The sequence below is a fragment of the Crassostrea angulata genome, chromosome 10, assembly GCF_025612915.1.
Source record: "Crassostrea angulata isolate pt1a10 chromosome 10, ASM2561291v2, whole genome shotgun sequence".
Taxonomy (NCBI): Eukaryota; Metazoa; Mollusca; class Bivalvia; order Ostreida; family Ostreidae; genus Magallana; species Magallana angulata.
Window position 1 is genome coordinate 12,144,148 of NC_069120.1, and position 21,499 is coordinate 12,165,646.

At 35.3% G+C, this 21,499-nt stretch overlaps 1 protein-coding gene and 1 long non-coding RNA gene across 3 annotated transcripts; both read right to left on the reverse strand.

Annotated features, from left to right (window-relative positions):
- Positions 1 to 2,733: 2,733 nt before the first annotated feature.
- On the reverse strand, positions 2,734 to 11,202 carry LOC128166972 (bone morphogenetic protein 3-like). The gene is made up of 3 exons (XM_052832454.1): positions 10,537 to 11,202; positions 4,908 to 5,830; positions 2,734 to 4,195 (listed from the first exon to the last, which is right to left on the reverse strand). Exons 1-3 carry the CDS (start codon positions 10,811 to 10,813, stop codon positions 4,004 to 4,006), a joined length of 1,392 nt encoding a protein of 463 aa, XP_052688414.1. The 5' UTR covers positions 10,814 to 11,202; the 3' UTR covers positions 2,734 to 4,003.
- Positions 11,203 to 13,541: 2,339 nt separating this feature from the next.
- On the reverse strand, positions 13,542 to 21,225 carry LOC128167573 (uncharacterized). 2 transcript variants are annotated; one of them, XR_008241247.1, is made up of 2 exons: positions 20,283 to 21,225; positions 13,542 to 13,772 (listed from the first exon to the last, which is right to left on the reverse strand). It is a non-coding gene; the product is annotated as an uncharacterized LOC128167573 (long non-coding RNA). The 2 variants fall into 2 exon arrangements; XR_008241248.1 differs by lacking the exon at positions 20,283 to 21,225 and adding an exon at positions 14,801 to 15,018.
- Between the last annotated feature and the right edge of the window lie 274 nt (positions 21,226 to 21,499).

The following is a 21,499-nucleotide window of genomic DNA, read 5'->3' on the forward strand; positions in this document are numbered from 1 at the left end:
TTGCATATACATATATCATCACAAACCATGAGAGATCGTATGTATGTCATAATTGTTGAAAGAAATCTTTATTCTTCTTCTGTGGATGGAATTTTTCTTTGTTCATGGGGGAGGGGGGGGGGGGGGGGCAATGTTCGTGGCATTCATGGGTGTAACCCTTGCATTTACATCTCCGCGAACGTATATACAAGCACTTGTTTAATATAAATTTACGAAATAGAACTTGCTACCAACGAAATTTCGTCCCCACAGACCAGGAAATGTTTGACTACCCACGAACATTGACCCCAGGGAATAAAAATGATTCAAAGGAATTTTCTGGATTTTTGTTTTTGAAATTAATTCAGAATTATTGTGTAGTTTAATTGAAACGACCATCTTTGTTATACGATGTAATGTGGATAAAACTGTAAAAATATTTCATATACATTAATGAATTAATATCTGAGTTTAATTTGTGATATTACCGACGTTGTTTTTACTTTTTATTGAAGGATTAAAGTTATGTATACATGTATAAGACAAATCAAATATATTACAGAAGAATGTATAGAATTTAAAGAATGATAAAGAATTCGTTCTTTTCTTTAATAAAAGGGCTTTAAAGTGGATTAGTTATTCATATCACTGTGGTTTAAGCTTTTTAATCCTTTCAAGCTAAATTCACTAGAATCTATATATCTCATCTTTTTAGCCCATGATTCTGAAGTTGTATTGAAATGTCATAATTTTTTTTTTCAAAGATCTGTGATTTTATTTTGGAGCAAAGATAATCAGCGACATGTATGTCAGAATGGGGAAGCAGGGTAGGAACTATTACAGATAAAAACGAATTATATTGCAATTAGATGGAAATCCCTTGACTGGCGTTGGTTTGCGTCATTTGTTGTTTAATTACTCGGAAACGCTACATTAATTCAACTTAAGATAAAATACCTTATTTCATTTCAGATGGCGTCAAAGAATCTGTGTTTGTTGGCTAATAGTTCAGAAGGATTGTAAGATATTTCTCGAATCTTTTTTTTTTTAGACACAAGTTCAAAAATGAACATAGTTAACGACCTCGTGATTAAATATTCTCGATTTTGATGTTGGTACATTTCAAGGGGATTTAATTTTACGGTCATTGAAAGTATTTTATTCCTTTCGATGTTAACAGTGATTTCAAACAGAATGCATTCACTATGGCGTAATATCCGGAATAGTCGTAAACATAAGTGTTATTTAAAAAAAGAATAATGTTATATGTACTGTATACAGTATTTCATGGTTTTAACGGTTTTAGTAGTCAGGTTTAATTGTTTTTCTAAAGGTGACTGGACAGGTTATCAATTTTGTGTACCTGATATATATATATATAAGTATCTGACAGATGTCAGTTGTCCTCAGCTATCAGAGTGCCAAATATTGGATCCTTTCACTTTCCAGGAGGTTTCCCATGAACCGAATTAAGAAATCAAGTATAGTATTATTACATGGACGATCTATCCGAATTATTAATATTAACAATTTTGTTGGGATCCTAGCTGTCTGGGTTATCGGGGATCCACTGTAGTACGAATTGGAATGAAGATGTCGTTCTGCGTATAATTTAAATAGTAATACTTTTTAAATAGTAATACTTTAATATTGAAAACATAAAACTATAATATTAAAGATCGAACACAGCTCTTAACGTAACAGTCTTCCCCAGAGATCTAGCATTGTTGATTTTCATATCGACAGAAACTTGCAATAGTTTCTATATTGATGAAAATTCACATGTTTTATTGTAGTATTGCTCCGGTTAATTCGCGTCCAATCAAAGCTTTCATAAATAAATCATAAAATTTAAATCAAATTTTATAAAAACAAGTACTTTGATTTTTCATGATTAATGTATTTTCATTTTGTATTTTATGGTATTTGGAAGGAGAAATTGCCTTCCTTTGTCTTACTCGTCAGCAGTATGTTAGAAGTTCGTTAACTTTTTAATCGATCAGCAGTTGAAAACGGATCAATTAGACACTTAAAATTAGCAGTTTTGTCATCAACATTGAGGTAATAATGCTGGAATCAAAACAACTATAGTGATTTATAAGGCATATCGTTGTGAATGCCATTTGATCACTCTTTCAACACAAAATAATGCACTTTAATCAAAAAGTTCCATAACATAACACTATCTAATGAGAATTCTGGGTCAGTTATGCCGCTTTCATCATGCAATAAGTCAATTTGAATTGCCGGTTTTAATGAAACGCCCTTGACTGGTAATTTATTTGATTTTCTTTCAGTAGTGTCGATTTTTTATAGCATCAGTATAAAGTGTAAATCATGTTTTTCGTTCGAGTGTTGCTCCCTGCTTGTAACTTGAGCGGATTGGATTGGCAGAAAAAAGACTCTACAATCAATAGAAACTTACAAACTGTGAAATTAACAGCACATTGCGGTTACTTATTTTATATTTGTCAATATTCCAATACACGCATTTAATCAAATTTCGTCGAGTCTTGACAAACATCTAGGTCAAATATCAACAGCATTTTTTGTTTGCATAGCAAAGTATAGAAAGTATAGCCGCATCTGGGTACATAGTGGCATCGCATAATGAAGCGAGTATCGTAGTCTTCAAATACTCAATCAGTTAGTTCAATCTGTCGATGATTCGCTCTTACAAAAAAAATGCTGACTTCTTCGATACCTTTCCATGAATATGCATATCTATCGTTAGATTACAAGATGACACGATGATTTTACAACAATTGTTTAATAACATGGCAATTAAAAGATCAAAGTTAACTATATATGTACAATAAAAAATAACACAACAAATTGCATGGATATTCTTGTCCCATTTAGAGTCATTTACTAACAGCCTGGAAATGAACCATGCTAACTTCATTAATGTAACAATAAAAGAAAATACTTGGTTTGTTCCTGGCGAATGTTAGCGCAAAAATACAACCTGCAAATGGTGTTAATGATCAATTTATTGATGACAATGAGGAAATGTTATATTATGATAAATAAATAGTGAGACAGGTGCGATGGAGAAAATTACCTGAAAATGACAAGACAGGTGAAAACTAGCGACAAAAAAATGCACGATAAATGTACAAAATTGTTCCAAAACATTGATAATAATATACACTGCATTGCATGGTTTTGGGGGGAAATCCTGAGAAAATTTGGATTTTCTGAAGCTTGATAAATAGCGGAGTGTTTAATTTGCCCTACAATTATCATATAGACGGTGTTTGTATAGTAAGCCTAAAAGTGCACAGAAAATTCTCGAATCTGGGTTTTTGATAGCAAGATTTTCATATAAACATTTTAGTTTTATTCAACCAATATTTTATAAGCGTTGTTTCAAGAAATTTGTAGAAAATATGTTTTCCTGAGTTTTCTGGATATTATGGAGAATCTTAACATAACTTTCATTCGTCGTGCAACCAAGTAATATAAAACATAGGAATTTCCACGATACTGCACTGGACTACGAGTAGTGCAAACACTGAACATTACTCAAAAATAGGATTCCCAACACTGTTACTTATACATCTATATTCGCTAAAGATGTAGCGTCTCTTTTCAACGTCCCGTATCTCTCGGCTGGCTAGCTTTGAAGATGAGGTAGATTTCGCATACACACTGGCACTTACAGAAATTATACTGAAAAATCCCTGCGGTCCACTTCCTCGGAGAACAACTTATTTCAAGGACAATGGCCTGCTGGTTTATATACCGAACGCAATGTTCACCAGTTCGAATCTGGTATTAACTCAGCAACCTTTTAAAAAATGTTTCAAGTTGCATTGCAAACTGCAAATAGGTAATGGATAAACCTCTCCACTAGCCTTTCATCAAATGTATCAAAGTTTTGAAAGGTCGGCGATTGGCGATCGGTTTGTTAATGGAGAAACCGACAAAGTCAAACTCGGATGGAATCTTAAGACATTGAATATGCAGAATATTCTAGAATCTGTTCCCATCGAATCAACGACATGTCATTTTTTGGAATCTACCTGCACGCACACGAGTTAACTGTCATGCTTGGATAGTTTTTCAGCACAACATTTCTATTTTCATCAAAGTATAGAAGCGTTATAGAAGACAGAGAATCTGGGACACAGCACGGGGCTGGGACGTCGGTGTAGATCCCAATGGCGTGGACCATACTCTGAATGGTTGCGTGGTTCGATGGCTTCAGCCTCTGCAAAGAAATTCAGAATCATATAGAAAATCCGTTTATGAAATCTCTAATTACAAAAAACATTTCTTCGTCCTTCTTTTTTTGTTTTTACTTTAATGCAAGATACAGTGATTTTTACGAACTTTTTTCAATTGGAATCGGTCACGCAATTTACCAATTTATAAGCACCTTGAAAATTTGGTAAAATACAAATGTGAACGTCTAAATCTTGACAGACTTTAGAGGCGAAAAGATTTTATAAGCCGATTGTACACGATGTTGGGCTTTCGCTTTCGGGGGTTGTAAACAAGAGAAACAAATTAGAATTTAAAAGTAAACAAAAGTTTCCCAACCACCGATTCTAAGTGCTATCTATAATAAACACTTTGATCAGATTTCGTCCATCAAGGACCCCGTGTCCTTTCTATCAGATAAGGCAAGACACTGGTGCCATGCTTTGCTGACACGCTTTGAACATTTTACTTTACATTTCAGATTACAAATCGAAACGAGGGTTGGAGAATTCACGTTCTCTTAATAGAAAGGTGATTTATCGATCAAAGAAAGCAAAAATATTTTTTCAAAGTAACGTTTGGACAATTTACTACCTAACAGTTTATATGTATCCAATACTCAAACAGATTGTCTACTTTGGTCACCAATGAATACGGGGCTTTGTATCGCTACATGCTATCCTTAGTCGGGAACGATTAGACGGTATCAAATGTCTTACCTGGGTAAGTGGAAATGGACACGACCCCGCACAGTAATGAGCTTCAAATGATTTTGGTGATATGATCCAGTCTCCCCATCCAATGTCTGCAAAATCTACGATCAGCTTCTGGCGACCGCACAGTTGGCCATGTTTTCCCTCCGTAGCCATATTTTGCTGCACATCTTTCCATTCTTTCGGAAACACTTTATTCCTTCGTCTGTTTTTCCTCCTCCTGTTTTTCCGTTTCCTATTCTTCTTCCTTTTTCCTTTTCCTGGATATGGTATTAGTCTTGAACCAGAATTTTTATTTCGATTTTGTCTTCGGGTTTGGAGAATTCCTGGATGCGTTTGAGGAATGTTAAACTTTCTTTCTATGCGTTGATAATCTACTGGATTCTCCGGAATTTCATTGTCGTATATTGATCTCTTGTCTCTTAGTTTGACCTCAGCCACCTCGTCCGGTATCATTTTTTTAACCGTTTCTTTTTTAACTGGGGCGTCACTTTTGATTTTGTCTGCTAGAGAATCTAACTGGTCAAAACGATTTTCTTGAGTATCGTTAGTGTAAACAATTAAAAATGGCATGGAATGATGGCGGATGAATTTTTTTAAAGCAATGTCTTTCAATTTTCCATTTTGTTTCTCTGTTTTAAAATTCAAAGCAAATAAATGGGGAACCCTTCTTCTAGCTGCAAGACAACTGTCAATGGCTTCTGTTACGTCATACCACTGCCAACCAAAAGACTCGGCCCGCATCGTTATCTTTCCTTCCTCCGACATGTAATGAGGGGCGACCTCATACATTTTCAATTCTATGTCTTTTTTATGATTGAACCGCTTTGGTTTTCGTTTGTACAAATGAATTTCTGCGCTCAAAAGCTGTTCTGTTCGACTAACTGAGGATAGGTTGAATACAAACATAGTCTCTCCGTTGACCACAGCTGAAAAAGGGAGGAAAAAGCATGTTTAGTTTTCGAATAAATTGCAACATGTGACTTTAAAAACCCCCGAGAAAACACTTTATCCCTTTATAAAGGCGCGTTTCAAAATATGAACCGTTTAAAGATTTGCGCTAGTAAGTTTTATCAAACAGCTTTGATGTTCTTAATTTCAATTTGTCATTCCAGATATAAATGGAAGCTTTTTACTAGATGTATAAAAGTAAAGGAGAATTGTGAACAGTTTCAGATTAGAATTCAATATAAAAAAACATTAAAGGTTCGACCAAAGTCATTTGATCCCACATTAAATCCGATTTAATTTACCCTGAAAATACTAAATGAAAATTTATGTGCAATTTGACAAATATTTTCAACATCGTTGAATTTTCGGCATGATCTATCAAAACGTTATGGCAGTGCGCTAGAGGTGTGTTTTCAATAAGCAATAAGGATTTTTTAAAGCCCTGATGATGAAGTCAGTCAATTTAATGTGATAAGTCTCTGATTGCTGTTCCAGCAACAGGGGACACTTTTAGAGAGCAACACCGTGTGAGTTGCTTTTGTTAGGTTTGCAGAGATTCTTGTCAAAAGACTGGCGGCACCCTGTAATTGCCCGTTTCTACCTTTTGGAGGCTTTTTGGCATGTTGTGAGGTTGTTAAAACATCCTAGGTGATTTTCGGTACAAAGGTCAATAATTTTCAAACAGTTGAAGAACGAATTTGAACCCAGGAAATCGCGTCCGCTAACCACGGTTCTACCATGCATTTCTAATCAAACAGCAAGTCATGCCCCGTCCTCAACATGAAATTGATATTTTCCGAGATCGTCGTAGCTGATGGCGACTGTACAGATTTCTTGTTTACCAACGGACAGGTCGTGCACACTTTTACCTATTGTTTTGAAGAATTTTTATTGTTGCCATCGCGTTTCTTGACGATGGGGTGGAATTTGAAACTGAATGCTTTTAGAAAAAAATGTTGACACCTCTTCCGAGAGGGCATGCACGCATAATAGATGTTGCTCAATTTCATGCCTGATTGTCGACATTTTATTCCTTTTTAAAGCCTCAACCTTTGTCTCGTATCTTGAAATTAAGTATTTGTGTTCACCGGTTATTTTTTTTTATAACAAATACATGTTGAACTTTAAGTGTAAATGTTTCATTGGCATTTAGAGTATCTCTTCTCTGTCGCGTTCCAGACATTACTTTAACAGAAAAGTTGCAATGTAAGGCAATCTTTTTAATGCGAAAAGCATAACACTTATTTTTTTCTCCATTGAGTAATTTTGCGAATTCTTGTACACCAATATTGTAAAGGAATGATGGATTAAAAAAAAGAAATAATTACGCCCGGAAGTTCAAATCTGCGCCACTCTTGTTGCACGGCTAGTCGGTGGTTCGGGGATTTCTTACATTGGTGCCCCAATGTCCGGCGGTCTATTTCCTCGGTTGTGTTCGACAGTAACTGTTTTAATTGTACGTAAATCTACATAGTTAAATTGTAGTGAAGCACTATTTGGGTTTAGGTGCCTATTAAGAAGAGTCGCTCCAGAGAGAAGTGACATGCGATTAAAAAGAGATAAACATCTGCGGCGTAATCCCCTTACATTTGTATTGCTATAAAATCTGGGACACTTAGTCTACCGAATGATAAAATATTATTGTTATTGTCTAATCAATCGTTCCATCGACTGGATATAAAACGCCAATGAATGCGGAAAAGGACGAACATTTAGGTCATATTCGATGGAGTCACTTGCAAAAGTTTAAAACAGAATATTGTTGTAAAACTGTCCGTTTTACATTGCGGGGATTGTTTTTTCTTATCAATCGAAGCGTGTTCTCTTCTGAACGCATTCCTTTCAGAGATCAGTCAAATCAAGCGAGCGGTCATTACGAGCATACGTACCATCCGGACTGACCACTCGTGTTGGCGCCATCTGTGACAGGGGTATCTGCGCTGTCAGCTGATTAAGTATTTATGTATCGTAATATTTATCTGATTTACAAAGTCATAGGCTCTAAGCTTATCGACCTCACTAAAACTTTCAAACAAAAATAAAAGGGCCGAAGAAAATTTACATTAACAGCTCGACCTTGTTTCAAAAGGTAACTTCAAATGGACGAGACTCGCTGTCCTCTAAGTTTGCAGACGGGAGTTAAAGTTTATTGGGGGTGGTTTTGATAGGACTTTTATTGACAGGGGTCGTTATGAATGGGATTTTTGATTTATACTCCGAAAAGAGCCCCATGGTACCCTCAAAACTCGAGTAAAATTGCTTAAGATCGCGGAACAAACAAAACGACCAAACAGTGTTTCCCTCAACAAAGTAGACAGTGGGGTTCATTATCAATTAAATTATTCACGATAAAAAGGACCATAAGTTTCGAAGACGTGCTGCAGCGAGGGTGGCGACGTGAATGCAGACAACAGGATTCTTTTACCAAACGACACAATTTCCACCCACCGCCATTTGTACCAGAAGGTAAACAATCCAGACCTTACAGAAAAGCAGCGGAACAAAAGTGGAGACAGGAAATTGGTAGATGTGGAAAAAAAGGTCTCCAAAGATGTATATAGCAGACTAGCGAATACTCGACAGGTATTAGAACTGTTAAAAACCAGCGCCTAAGAAAGAGACCTGGCGACTGGAGTTCTGCAATGAGAAGCCAGAAAGAATTGGTCCCGTTTGCTCGTGGTCTTTTATTTAAAATATGGGAGTGAAAACGAGTTATATTGATCTATTTGTTGTCAAAAATATCTGTACATACAAAGAGAAATAATAAAATGGTATATACAGGGCACAGACAGTTTATTTGCAGAGGCGCGGTTTGAGAGACAGAGAAATGTCAAGTCATGAATACTTCAGATTTAAGTCCGCAGTGCCGCTGGTAACTAAATAGACACCAATAATTGTGTACGTTTTAAGTGGCTAATAAAACAACAATACATTTGCCTATCTTATGTCGGTTTTAATTTTCCTGACTGCTATTTATTTTAAAAAATGCGCTTTCGTGAGTTTCTAATAAATTTTTGTTACAGTTTTTCTTTCTTCATATTCAGATATATTTTATATATAGGCCTCATATATTTTATGTCCCTTTTTATTTCAGAAAGCCAGATAATTTTTGTATCGATAAGATATCAAGTTTATTTAAGCATTTGCAGCATTGTTCCTGCTGACAGCGATTAAAGGGTTTCTCTCAATATAAACAAGAATTTGGGAATTAGGATATTCAGTAATTCGGCGACCTGTAATTGGTAGATAGGCATCAATTGTACAAGGTCCCGATATGCCAATAAACTCATGGGTGGTATATATATCACAGAGAAAACACCAATGACATCTGGTTTCTGCCTTTGACTGTATAAACTTGCTTATCGATATTCTTGTTTATAGACTGTAAACTAATCGTTTGTTGTGTGTTATAAAACAATTAGCAAGATTATAGATCGGCTCTTGCGGCTTTTTGACCGAAGGGCTTGCCTTCGTTAGCACACGGCTGTCAGCTAGTTTATGTACGACATAATTTCATTTAGGACATCTCGTTACCCCCGCCATTGTCGACAGGTTGTACACCTTGCACGGGCAACAATACTGGAAATTGATTATGTTAGAAAATACCCACAGGTTTCACCCCGCGGGAGGCGAAACAGGACTCGGTACACCTCACACGATTTATCTTAATTATGGTGCCACTAACGCAAGGTGCCATCACGTATGTCTCAGTTCTCCTGCGATTTGTAATAAACTTTTTTGTGTTGTATAGAAAGCACTTGGTTAAAACTTGGTTTCAGTCGTTTCTTCAGTTCACGGCGAATCCGTGAGAAAAGAGTGAGCATAGGATGTAGACCTGTACTGTCTACTAGCTTTCTTTGATTTATCTTTTCTGCACTGGTTTCAAACCACTGTTTTATTAACTCAGAGAAAATTAAGAGTCCATTGATAGTGGAGGTTGAGAATTTATCGCGACGCGTCTACCATTAAGGTTTGGAGCCTGCCACCATACGCCAAAACTAACATTCACATTTTTACCAATCAAACAGAGTGTTTTACAAGCCAGCCCAAGAAAATTAGGCGCCAAAAGACAAGTGCCCTTTTTCCATTTCATTGTTAAAAACCGTAGTAATATTACCTTCCGAGTTTATGTATATTTACCTCAAAAGAAGTGAATTACGAGAAAGTAGCAAAACATTTTAGCAAATAGGTAGATTTTATGATAAACAATCAAAAATAAGAACGCCCACAAAAATGACACTGATTGGAAATAATTTGGCGCAAAAATAATTTGTTCGGTTAATAAGTGTACCGACTTTAACCTTAGTTGAACAGGTGCAGTTTGAATGGGTGTCTTTCACAAGATACGGGGGCCATTGGGTCTCGGTTCATTGTCACTCAAATAGATTTATTACAAATCTAATGAGTAGTTCTGTCATTGTGAAAAATCATTTTTGACATCAATACTAAATTATAACACACGTAAAGATATCTAAAGAGTGTAATTAGAGATATGTCCATTTAGTGTCGAATCATTTTCAATAAGTAAAAAGTACCCCTGCAGTTTATTATTATGTACCATAATTTGTAAATAAGCAATCATCGTTAAAATTTCACTTTTTTGTTATTAGACATGTTTATGAGTTTCGCTTATCGGAAATGATTTCTGTTTTGTTTTTTTGACACTTTCTTGGATTTTCCTTACCTATTTCAGCGTGGATGCTTCTGACAGTGTTTCCAGATAAGTGTCCTTTGGAGATTCGATTGTTTTTAAACTTCTCGTACAAATCCATCATATACTGGGGCGCCTGTTCCGATAAGACATTGGGAACTGTCTGTAGTTTCTGATAGCGATCCGGAGATTCTTGAAATCCCAGCAACGTTCGAACGGCCTCGTGAAGAAGCACGTTTTTCTGATCAGCTTTTCCAAAAGTCACACCAAGAAAGGTGCACATAAAATACACTAAGTTACAAAATCTCATGGTTAATTAGAGGCAGTATTTTTTGTAAATTAATCCAACAATTTCTTGAGAATCTGGTTATAAATATCGATGGATAATCGATGCATTCAAATGCTTATCCGTAACGTTCCTTGATATAAAATCGAAGCCACAATATTTTCATCTTCTAAAATACTATAACTGTATAAGCACTCTCCTCAGGTAAATTCATGTCGCAAGTTGTTTAAAAATCCTTTGGATAAGAAACTCATGGAAACGCACTTCTAATAACGCATTGTGGTTAGGACTAACTCCAAAAATGAACAAAAAGCAACTTTACACATCTAAATGATATAAACAAACAGCGTTGTTCTTTTATTCAAAAAATCGCTTTAGATTGGGTACAATCCTTACGAAAAAGATATGTCAATAGCTTGACAAGAAAGCCCCGCCCCTTACTCTATCGAGCGTGCGCAACCAGCGGTGATTTATCAATTTTTAAATTGACGTCCTTTCATTCATACCTACATTCGCTGGAAAGCTTGATGTTCAGCAGAAATTGAGGGTAGTTTGTGTGTGTGATTCGATTTGTTTAGGTAATCTGCTTGTAATCCCGTTGATGGGTTCGGGACGGGTTTTCTGTTGCATTCATTGAAAGCTGACATCTTCAATGAGTGATAAAGGCCTTAAATTTTATCGCAGGGATCAGAGCGCTCTCAAGAGCAATTGTATACCCGGTTGCGTGATACAATACGAGTTTTCACAATTTATTTTTTGTTTTTTTTTTTTATTTTTTTAAGGAAGCATATGAAAATTCTGTGGTCATTATAGATTTAAAAAATCTTGTTGTGAACAAACAAATGGTTTGTTGTCGTCCACGCTCTGTTGTACCTACTAAGGGATTGTTCCGTCTAATACACGGATTTGTATTGTCCCTTTAGCAATAACACAGATCGGAGCCGATCGGAACAGTAAGCAAAAGTTACAGTGGAACGGTTAGCCACGAGGCACTGCGATAACAATTAGCGGCAACTAAGCCGTTTACATGGAAGAGAAAAGACGTTGCTAAACGGGTAGTGTGTGGTATTTATTGCTATGCTGAGGGCGGTTTAACTTGTAACTGATTAGCTAATGAAAGTCAAGTACTAAACTGGTCGCCAGCAGCCAATTAGCGCTCCCGTGCCTTTGTCAAAGTTAAGGTGATTGGCTCCAGTGGTCTGGACCGCTCTGCCCGGTAGGGTCCGGTTTTTGTTCATTTATACCCTTGGTGTATTCAAGTAGAGGTTATTTCAGGCAATATTGCAACTGTTCATGTAACGAAGTTACTGACCCATGAGGTAGCAAATACTACTGGTAGTCCACAACGTAAAACATAAGTGCACTGTAAGGCAAAGCATTAGTGGTCCTGTATAGAATGAACACTTTCATATTCTGAATTCATCTTTTATTTAATCGTTTTATATAAAATCATTTATCAACCCTACATCCCCCTTAAATTTTGATTCAAATAATCATCTGAAAATATTGAGACTTAATCGTTTTATTTTTATATTACAAATAACGTAAATTATTGCATTCGAGAAAAATATTGAAGAAACTATTTGACTTAATTAATCATGTTATTAGTTTAAATGATGAATGTGTTGAATAATTTCCTTTGATCACGGAACACTTCAATGATGACAATTCATATCTGTGCGAGACACCTGCTCACACTGAGCTATAGCTTAAAAACAATATATATCATTCCGTGTGTTTAGCTTATGAAGAAATTACCAAACAATAAGTGACAGACCCTTGTATATCTGTGCGATATCATGATATTAAGATCTACCAGATGTTCGGTAAACAATTGTAGGTTGGTTGGGTAGGTGAGGGGAGTTCCATGTATTTTTTCTTTCTTTCTGAACTCGTTGGACTGAATTCTAGAATAGTATTGTTTATAAAATTAGTTTATGCTAGTACACTTTGTATCTGTTGATTTCCAAATGGGTGGTGCTTTTGAGCGGTTAATCAATGTTTAGAATTTATTCAAACGTAATTCATCAGAATATTGCTTTGTAGTTCATTTAAAATCCTAGGTGATAGATAGAATTCTGTTTCTAGTATGAGTAAGACCATAAGTTGGTCATTACGCATCTTAAAAATAAAAAAAGGTGTCACTTTTGTTAATTTATCATATTTTTCATGAATGCAAATATCACAGGGATAAAAGCTCACAAATGTGAATAATATTATGAAAGTATTTCAAAAAAAAAAAAATTTTATTTTGGTCAATAGTTTATCTTTTGAAATTTGTGAAGAAACATTTAAAGCAATATGAGCTGTATTTTTTAGAATTTTATTTTGCTGCTAAAACCTGCTAGCATGATAAGTCTGCATATAACTTAAACTTTTATGATAAATAAGATTTGAAAACATCATCAATTTTTGTCAAAGGAAATATTTCTCTTCTAAGGAATATATATATAGCAAATCAATTTTTGTACAGGACGACAATAATTCAATTTTGCTCCAAATAAGGCTCATTAACGGCCTTTTCCACAAAAATATTGCTAACAGAAATTTAAGAACCATGATATTTTTGTCATTTTAGTAGAAAAGAACATTTTAGTAAAAAAAAATCAACATGAAAAATGCAGCTCATATTGGCCTATAATCAGATTAATTAAAATTAATAGAGGATTAAAACTGCTATTTATGCCCTCATTGATGTGAAATTGTCTTTATTACAATCATCGAGTCTTCGACATTGATATAAAAAATGTAAGAAATTTGTCGCGTTTATTTTTTTGAAAAGAATGTCAGTAAAACTTTATCTAACTTTAATGATGTACATGCAATGGCCAAAAACTACATGTAACAGTGACCAAGAAAAGCGTCAGTGGTGCATTTCTGTTGCTTCTATAGCATGGAATGTGTCCCTTTCATCAAAGCGTTGTTGACTGTTCCTTGCACTTTAGCTTAAGAAGACTTCTGGTACCAGTTTTTGTAAAACTTTCTGAAAATGTGAGAACGCCTATGTCATTCCAAATGTCGAACACTACAAACGTATGGCGAGAATTTGTTTCTTGGAACAGTTACAAGAGCCATCAAATTCATGAACTCTTGGTTTGTACTATTTTTCCGGTTAGAACCATTTTAACAAAACCTTGGACTTTCAGTAGGACGTGATTATCCATTTCTTTCGTCAAAACAAGTTAAAAACGACGCTGTTTTCAAGCGCAATATACACCGATTGTGTACTAGTCTTAGCTCAAAATCCAGAAAAATCTTGATTATTTCAAAGAGCCATATCTGAGGACCAGCAATGAAATAGACAGGCCTACGTCATAATGCCGTTTGACACAGCTACCCAAAATCCAAGCTCTTGTTAAAATGGTTCTATTTTATTTTTTATTATTTTTTATTTTCACTTTTTGACACATATAACCGACAAAAGGTTAACTCAGTTGCAACTTTTTTTTATATTACGCCGCACACCCAACAATGAATGGTTCTTGTGAGAAAAAAACCGAATTTATTATGGATTCACAAAATAGGAGTTACTCTGAAACTATTGTGGTCTATTTCAAATAATTTACCAGTCGTATATGATTGAACGAGCACTTCTGAGAACTTCTCATGACCAAGAAAATAAAACCAGTTATTAAAGCAGAAGATATATAATACAGACCCTGTTGTTCATTATGATAACTTTTCAGTTAGTCTACAGTATTCATCATAAAGAGACAGGTGGTAATTTCATGGACGAAAGCACTGGTCAAATAGCCATCAGAGGCCGCCAATACCCAGTAGTTTACTGTAAGATTTATAACGGGATTCAAGAAATGATTAAGAATGGGACTGTAATTAGCTTAAATACACGTACATGTATACTGACTTTTTTCTTAGCAAAAAAATACAAAAGTATATTTTGATTTCATTTATATGTTATCAAATGTTTAATCTTGCGCGTAGATGATATTAATAGTTTTCCAATCGTTTTCTGAATATTATCACCTCAGCAGAAGGTAACGCCGTAAATACCTGGAGCACGAAGGGTGGAAAAAGAGGATGAGACGTGAAAATATAGTATAGTAGACAGAATAAATGACGACAGACATATCCAGACTCTGTCGCGATCTGATAATTGCCAATCCAGGAAACCAGCCCCGATGGAGAACAAGATTCCGGCGTCAATGAAATTCATAAATGTCACAGAGGAATTATTAAGCGTGCCACTGATGAATATCGCCGCTTGTACTACACGGGATACCCGATTCGCCGTTTTATCACGTGACCGACAGACTGCACCCGATTTGCATAAAACATTATACTTCCGCCGGAAAAGAGATCGTCTGACCGAGCGATCTGATATCCAACTTCAAACAAACGGGTAACTATTTCGCGAAGAAGTTTTAGAAATTAAATCGCTACAATACCTTATTGTTATATTTGATAATATCTGAGGGGAATTAAAGTAATCAAATATTGGATCTTATGTTGGGACTTTTTAACCAGATGACCATGACAGCGTATAGTTAGATATGCTGCTTCTTCGATCTGATTCATTGTAAAATGTGTGAAAATCAATTTGCGGGGTGTTTTTATTTTATCATCAAAGAATTTGTCTAAAGCGATGACTCATATAATGTTTTATTGTCCAACACACCTGCCTCTTCTATTTAGCGTTATCTGTTGTTTTTCTTTATGGTACATCATGCATGTTAAGTGAAAACTATTAAATGAATGAAAACTAAGGGTTAGCTACGGCCAAAATATCATACGATTAGATTTTACCATTTATGTAAACTGCAGTTTTGGAGGTTGAACATGTGTCGAATTTTATTCACACCTACGCGATAATTATATTTCAGTGTGTATATGTTACCGCACGTAAGTCGAATAATATGCTGACTTAAAGAATGAAATCAAATAATTAATAAATAAGGGAATGTCCTTATTTAGTCATTTATAATTTTTTAAAAATAAAATAACTGTATACATACTTATATTTGGTAAACTAATTAATTAGTTAAAACACTTTTACATGTACTGGAAAGTTTTCAGCACCTTGTCAATTTGATCAGCTTGGACAACCAAGGCATAGTTACATGTTCTATTCTTCAGAGTATACAGTCATGCTGAAGAAATTGTTGTTGTTACATGTACAAATAGTAAGCTGTTAAAACTAAATAACTTGTAGAAGTAAAAGTAAATAGAAAATAATTTGTAAATTATATTTGGAAAACAAAATCGGTGATAAATTTCATTTTTTGTTGAATGATCCATTCATTTTGCAATCCAGGAATCACTACCTATCAGTGCATTGCTATCTATATAATCGAATACATTCTTAAAAGTCCGTAAGCTCATTGTGTAATAGTAAATGTAATACATTACTATGTTCTAGTCTTTCTCCCGCATGCTTATATTAGCTACAGGTCAGTAAACTGGATTGCAAGTAGGTTTTAAGTTAATAAATTCATTGTCAATTAAATTTCGCAAATAATGTTAAACTAAATGAATTGAAACTTCTGAGGGTTTCACCGAAACTTCTGTACGATAATGGTTCACGAGAATTTTGTAATTTTGTCTGTGTGTGTGTAATGTCACAATCACTAATGCCCGATTATTTCCCCAGATTTTGAGGACAATTACAAGATATACATTATCGTGGACGTGTAATACGTAATGTAGACGGAAACATCATTGTACACGTCACAAGTTGCAACCATTTGAAGTACTGCCGTAAAACGTCCCGCCATCTTGTATCAGAAAAAAATACAAGAAAATGATGAATGGGCACCTGTTTACCTGACGACAGTGACGGCTAACAAAATATTCATAATTATTTCGTACGTATATAACACCATTCAGCATGAGACAAGGGCGACATGACAGTATGTCAAGGCTCGACATAATATGTTTATAATCAATAATCAGCTTTTGATTTCCAGAATGTGTTGGTTGTCGTAAAGCAGTCTTCTTGCGATCGTCGTAAAATAATTTCTTCGAGGGGGACACTAATTTTCACTGCGCTGTTTAAACCTTATCACTGGAATTCATTACAGCATTTTACAATAGCTTAATCCATGGTGAGCAAATATTTAGAAACGCACTTTAACTGTTTGTTGTGAAACATCCATTACGATTAGACCTGAGATACATTTGATTTCATGCTGATTGTATGTACAGTGTATTGAGAGAGATGTTGAAAAAGTGTAAAATAAACTAATCGGTTAATGGGATTTACATGAACTATTTGTAAATAGCTTAAGAAAGGCAATTAATTTCAAAATTTTGATAACAGGTGTCAAGAAATAGACCAGAATGAAAATAAATCGGTTTCTCCATTTATGATGACAATAGTGTTTGAGCCGCTCAACAAACTGTCCAAAGTTCTTAACATTTATTTTTTAAATTTTATCTATTTTGTTTATTTTTTTTTGTTTATATATATATATGTAAGTTAATCAATAAGAGCCAAAGAATCTCGATTATTTTTTAAAAAATCTAATAAGAAAAAACATCAGCCTAAGCTCATTGACGAATACATGGCGAGCTTGGATTCAGATGAAGAACATGGTTTACAAAATATATTTATATAAATGCTGATTTGTTTACGACAAAAACATATGTTATTTCAATATCTGGTTGTGATAAGGATCAACACTTCAATATCGAGACTAGTATTCTAGCCAGTACAATGGCAAAGATAATTCTGGCCACTCGGTGTCTGAACGAGCCCTGTGTTCTATAGATAAAAAAGGTGGGGCTAGTCGACAAAAAAAGAGATTGTTTTTGTGCGTTGTTATCTAATAGCCACACGATGAAAACGACTTAAGTATCCCCAGTCGTCTTTCAAGTTTGCGAATTTGTTGATTCGACGATTGATAGGAGACCAGCCAATGGTACACGACGCCTGCTGGATACGGCTTCTTTACCTCAACCTTTGATTAAAGAAATGACACGAAAAGGACCCCTTCGCTCCTTCTAGAATATCCGACCTTAACTTGAAATTAGTTAACTAAGTCGTAAACATCGAAAGGAGATTCGATGAATATCTGAGAAGAAATAGGCCTCTTGAGTGTTCTCATTAACCAAGTAATACCTATCATTTTAGTGCCTTACATGACGATTTGCGATTCCTTCTTTGGGCCACGCTTATTGACTGAGATGGTCCAAAAGCAATGACAGAGTTGACTTGCGGTCTTGTTCGCGGAAATCCAAACCCTTCTTGGTGCCGTTATTAATATGCCCACCTACAAAGATCTTTAGATACTCGATACACTAGTTTGAACTATTAGAAATAATTTTGCGGTAAACTCGTTAAATTATCATATAGAATTATGTCACTGTGATTAAAAAAGGCAAGCCGTGTTTATTTAGGGGCGTCTTTAGGAGCCAGTGTTGCAATGTCGGTTCTATTCAATGTCAGTGACCCAAGAGTCAACGGAAGTTTTGTGAAACCACAAGTCGCTCTGTACAGACATAATAGGAGAGAGGGTTACACATGCATTTTACGTTTATTTATTGAAATGCATTGCAACATAAAAGACGTACCATTTTTCAAAACAAATTATTATTAAAAGTTTTAAATATAATGATCATTAAAATAATTTAGAAGACATATACATAAATTGAATGAAACACAAGGGAGAGAATAAACAACGGATAATCAATGAAGATGACGACATGAATGATAAATTAGATGACGTAGAGGATAGACAATAAGAACAAACGAAGACAAACTATAAGATAAAACAGAAAATAGCCAATGACAAGTGAATAAGATGACAGGTAAAAGGTAAAGGTAGGGGTTTATAGTCTTGCTCGCAAAGAACATTGCCTCGCACGACTTCTACATGTTACCCCCTGGCGAGACCCTTACAATCCATAGCATCCTCGACTACCTGGGGAGCATACACGCAGAGCTGCCAAATTACGGCACCAATGCTTTACATTTATACATGTGCCAGGTACCCATTTTAACCCCTGAGTGGAGACAGTGCTTTAGCAGAGTAAAGTAACTTGCCCAAGGTTACAATGTTACCGCGATAGCGAGAGACCAGACTCGAACCCGAGGGTTTCGTGTCCAAATTGGTCGACGCTATATATCAAATCAATCGCAACTTCTCGGGCCTTTCCGGCAGGCTCGGAAAGTATGAACATTACCGGATGTTAGTATATTATACAAAATGGAGTCGCTTCCCATTAAAATAAGTATCGGCTAGACAAGCTTCTGTGTTATATTTTAGGGTATATCATTTACTTTATTGAAGTCTAGCTTACATCTCAACAGATCGTAAAAAGTGTTGTATTTATATCAAGTTTTATTAAAAGGGGGGTTGTTATGGACGCCTAGGTAATACATTCGAGGTGTTTTTCCGAGCCTGCCGGAAAGGCCCGAGAAGTTGCGATTGTATATCAAATGCGCCAACACCTCTACATAATGTAGAAAATACATGTAGCCGAAAACAATAAAAGAAATATAATGTAGAAAATAACAAATGAAAAAGATTGATGAGAGCTCTAATATAATTATCTCAGAATATTTACATTTTCAACTGCCGTTGTCTCTGATAACATTACGAATCAATTTTGAACCCAAAAACCCAATAACTTCATAAAACATGAGTAACAAAAAATGGACGTGTCTTGTAGCATAACCTAAATACGGTATTAGCTGCGCCGCGTAGTAATACATAGCATGTGCTACATAAAAAATAGTGGCTTAAAATAATGTTGTTTTAAAGTGTACAAATTAGAAATAATATAAATATAAGTAATAAGGAATCATTCTTTGGATATTATGAAGTGATAATTTCGGTTGGAGCGTGGTCAAATCTATCATAACCCTTCGGGCTTTATAGGATTTGACCACGCCCCGACCGAAATTAATACCTCATAAAACTCAAAGAATGATTCCTTATTCCTTAAATAATAAAAACAAGACTGCAATCAATTTAAAGAAAAGGGATTAATTCTTTTTACTCCCATGGGGTTATGAATTCAAGTTGGTCACGTGATTACTGACGACATAATAGAGGGGATAGTCCGACATTTAAAAAAAATGTATGAATAATTACATTAAGAAGAGGATACTCGAATGCATGAAATAGATGGAGGTAAAGAATATATATAGAAATGAAATATATGATAGGTAATTACACGAAGAAAAGGTTGAATCAGAAAATAGTAATAGATGTAAACATTTTGTCATATGTCCAAGTAAACTGAAATATTGAAAAATAATGTTATCAACATTTGATTGGTATTCATTTTGGATGCGATTATTTAAAGACACAGGGAATGCAAACAAAACGTGTATGTATACCGAAAATCAAATACTGTCTTTTTGGCACTAACGACCTTGACCTACACTGACGAAAAGTTTAAATTTCTAGGAGCGAAAATAAGCTTTAAAGATGAGTATGATATTTGGTATATACATGTATATGAAATATAACATTTAAAACCCCAACAGAGTCAGACTTATAATAATTAATAAAAAAAAAAAACTTACTGCGAACTCTCTTGGGTTTTCTTTTAGTTTACTGTGTAATTTTCTTTTTATAACAATTTTTACAGAACTTCCGGGTTGGAGAAATCGGGGTTAGGGTTAGGCTTATTCATATATCATCTTACTGAGAAATGGAAAAAAAAAACCCAGATATTGCTAAGATATAAACAAAATATGGACAACTTGGTTACTTATTTATACACATAGTTTACATAGACTTCAGATAAGAGGCGTGCCCTTTGGGATTTCACAGCAATAAGGCATTACATGTTTTTTTCATGTGGATTTCGTATCTGACAACTAGAACTGTGAAAAAATAAATGTTCTCTCCAGAGAATGGTTATTCAGGAAAAGCACTTCGTGTCTTCCAAACAACGTGTTGACAGGAAGGGCCCTCGAACTGTGAGCAAACAATCCTTGCGTGTGGAGACCGAGCAGGGCCGGATTCCGAGTGGACCATCTGGTTACCAAGCTGCTCGTCCATTGGCCAAGCAATGAGGAGCCGACAGCACGGACGAGCTGATCACGATGTGGACAGCGGAGAAACGCGGGGACACGCCCCCCTCACATGGGTTCCCTTTCACACCCCTAAAACAAAGAGAAATCTGGGTCTCCCTGTTTGTACGACGAGATTATTGGTTTTTGTCAAATAAAGAGAAACCTGTGCCTTGTTCATCTATAGATCATTTATTCTCGGGCCCCACCCACCCATTGACACCAGTGTGATGTCAACTTTGAACAGTCGTCCAGGACATGGGGTCAAGTCCACCATAACCGCACTGGACACTGGACGACGAGGGTGCTTCAAAGTGTTTGTCATTGACATAAATAATTTGTAATGTTTGTTCAAATATCCCGTCGCCTAATCTAAAGCTGATATGCCATTTTATGACATATTTACATATACAAGCGTGTTTATTGGCCATTTCCCTGTCGACTCTTCCAAAATCAGCGAGACCTTCGATAAAATCTTCATTTCTTTTAGGTGATATTGATCTCTTTTCCGAGAACGCTGTTATAGAATGGTCTTCGTGCATTTGAGCATAATTATGTTTATATAAACACACGAAAAAATATCAAATCTTCAAAAAGCAAAGAAACTGGTCTGAAAAAAGGCTAAGCTTATGAAAATCTACATCTGAATCCATAAAATCTTTTTTTTATTAAAAATGTTTTTTTTTTTTTTTTTTAAAAAAACGTCGTTTGTTAACTTGAAAACA

What these genes read in the sequence shown, in the direction of transcription:
- LOC128166972 (XM_052832454.1), bottom strand. Translation starts at nt 10,813, where the DNA reads ATGAGATTTTGTAACTTAGTGTATTTTATGTGCACCTTTCTTGGTGTG. An exon ending in AAGCATCCACGCTGAAATAG is followed by an intron (nt 5,831 to 10,536) that starts GTAAGGAAAATC and finishes TCCCTTTTTCAG; the next exon opens with CTGTGGTCAACGGAGAGACT. An exon ending in GTCCATTTCCACTTACCCAG is followed by an intron (nt 4,196 to 4,907) that starts GTAAGACATTTG and finishes ATTTCTTTGCAG; the next exon opens with AGGCTGAAGCCATCGAACCA.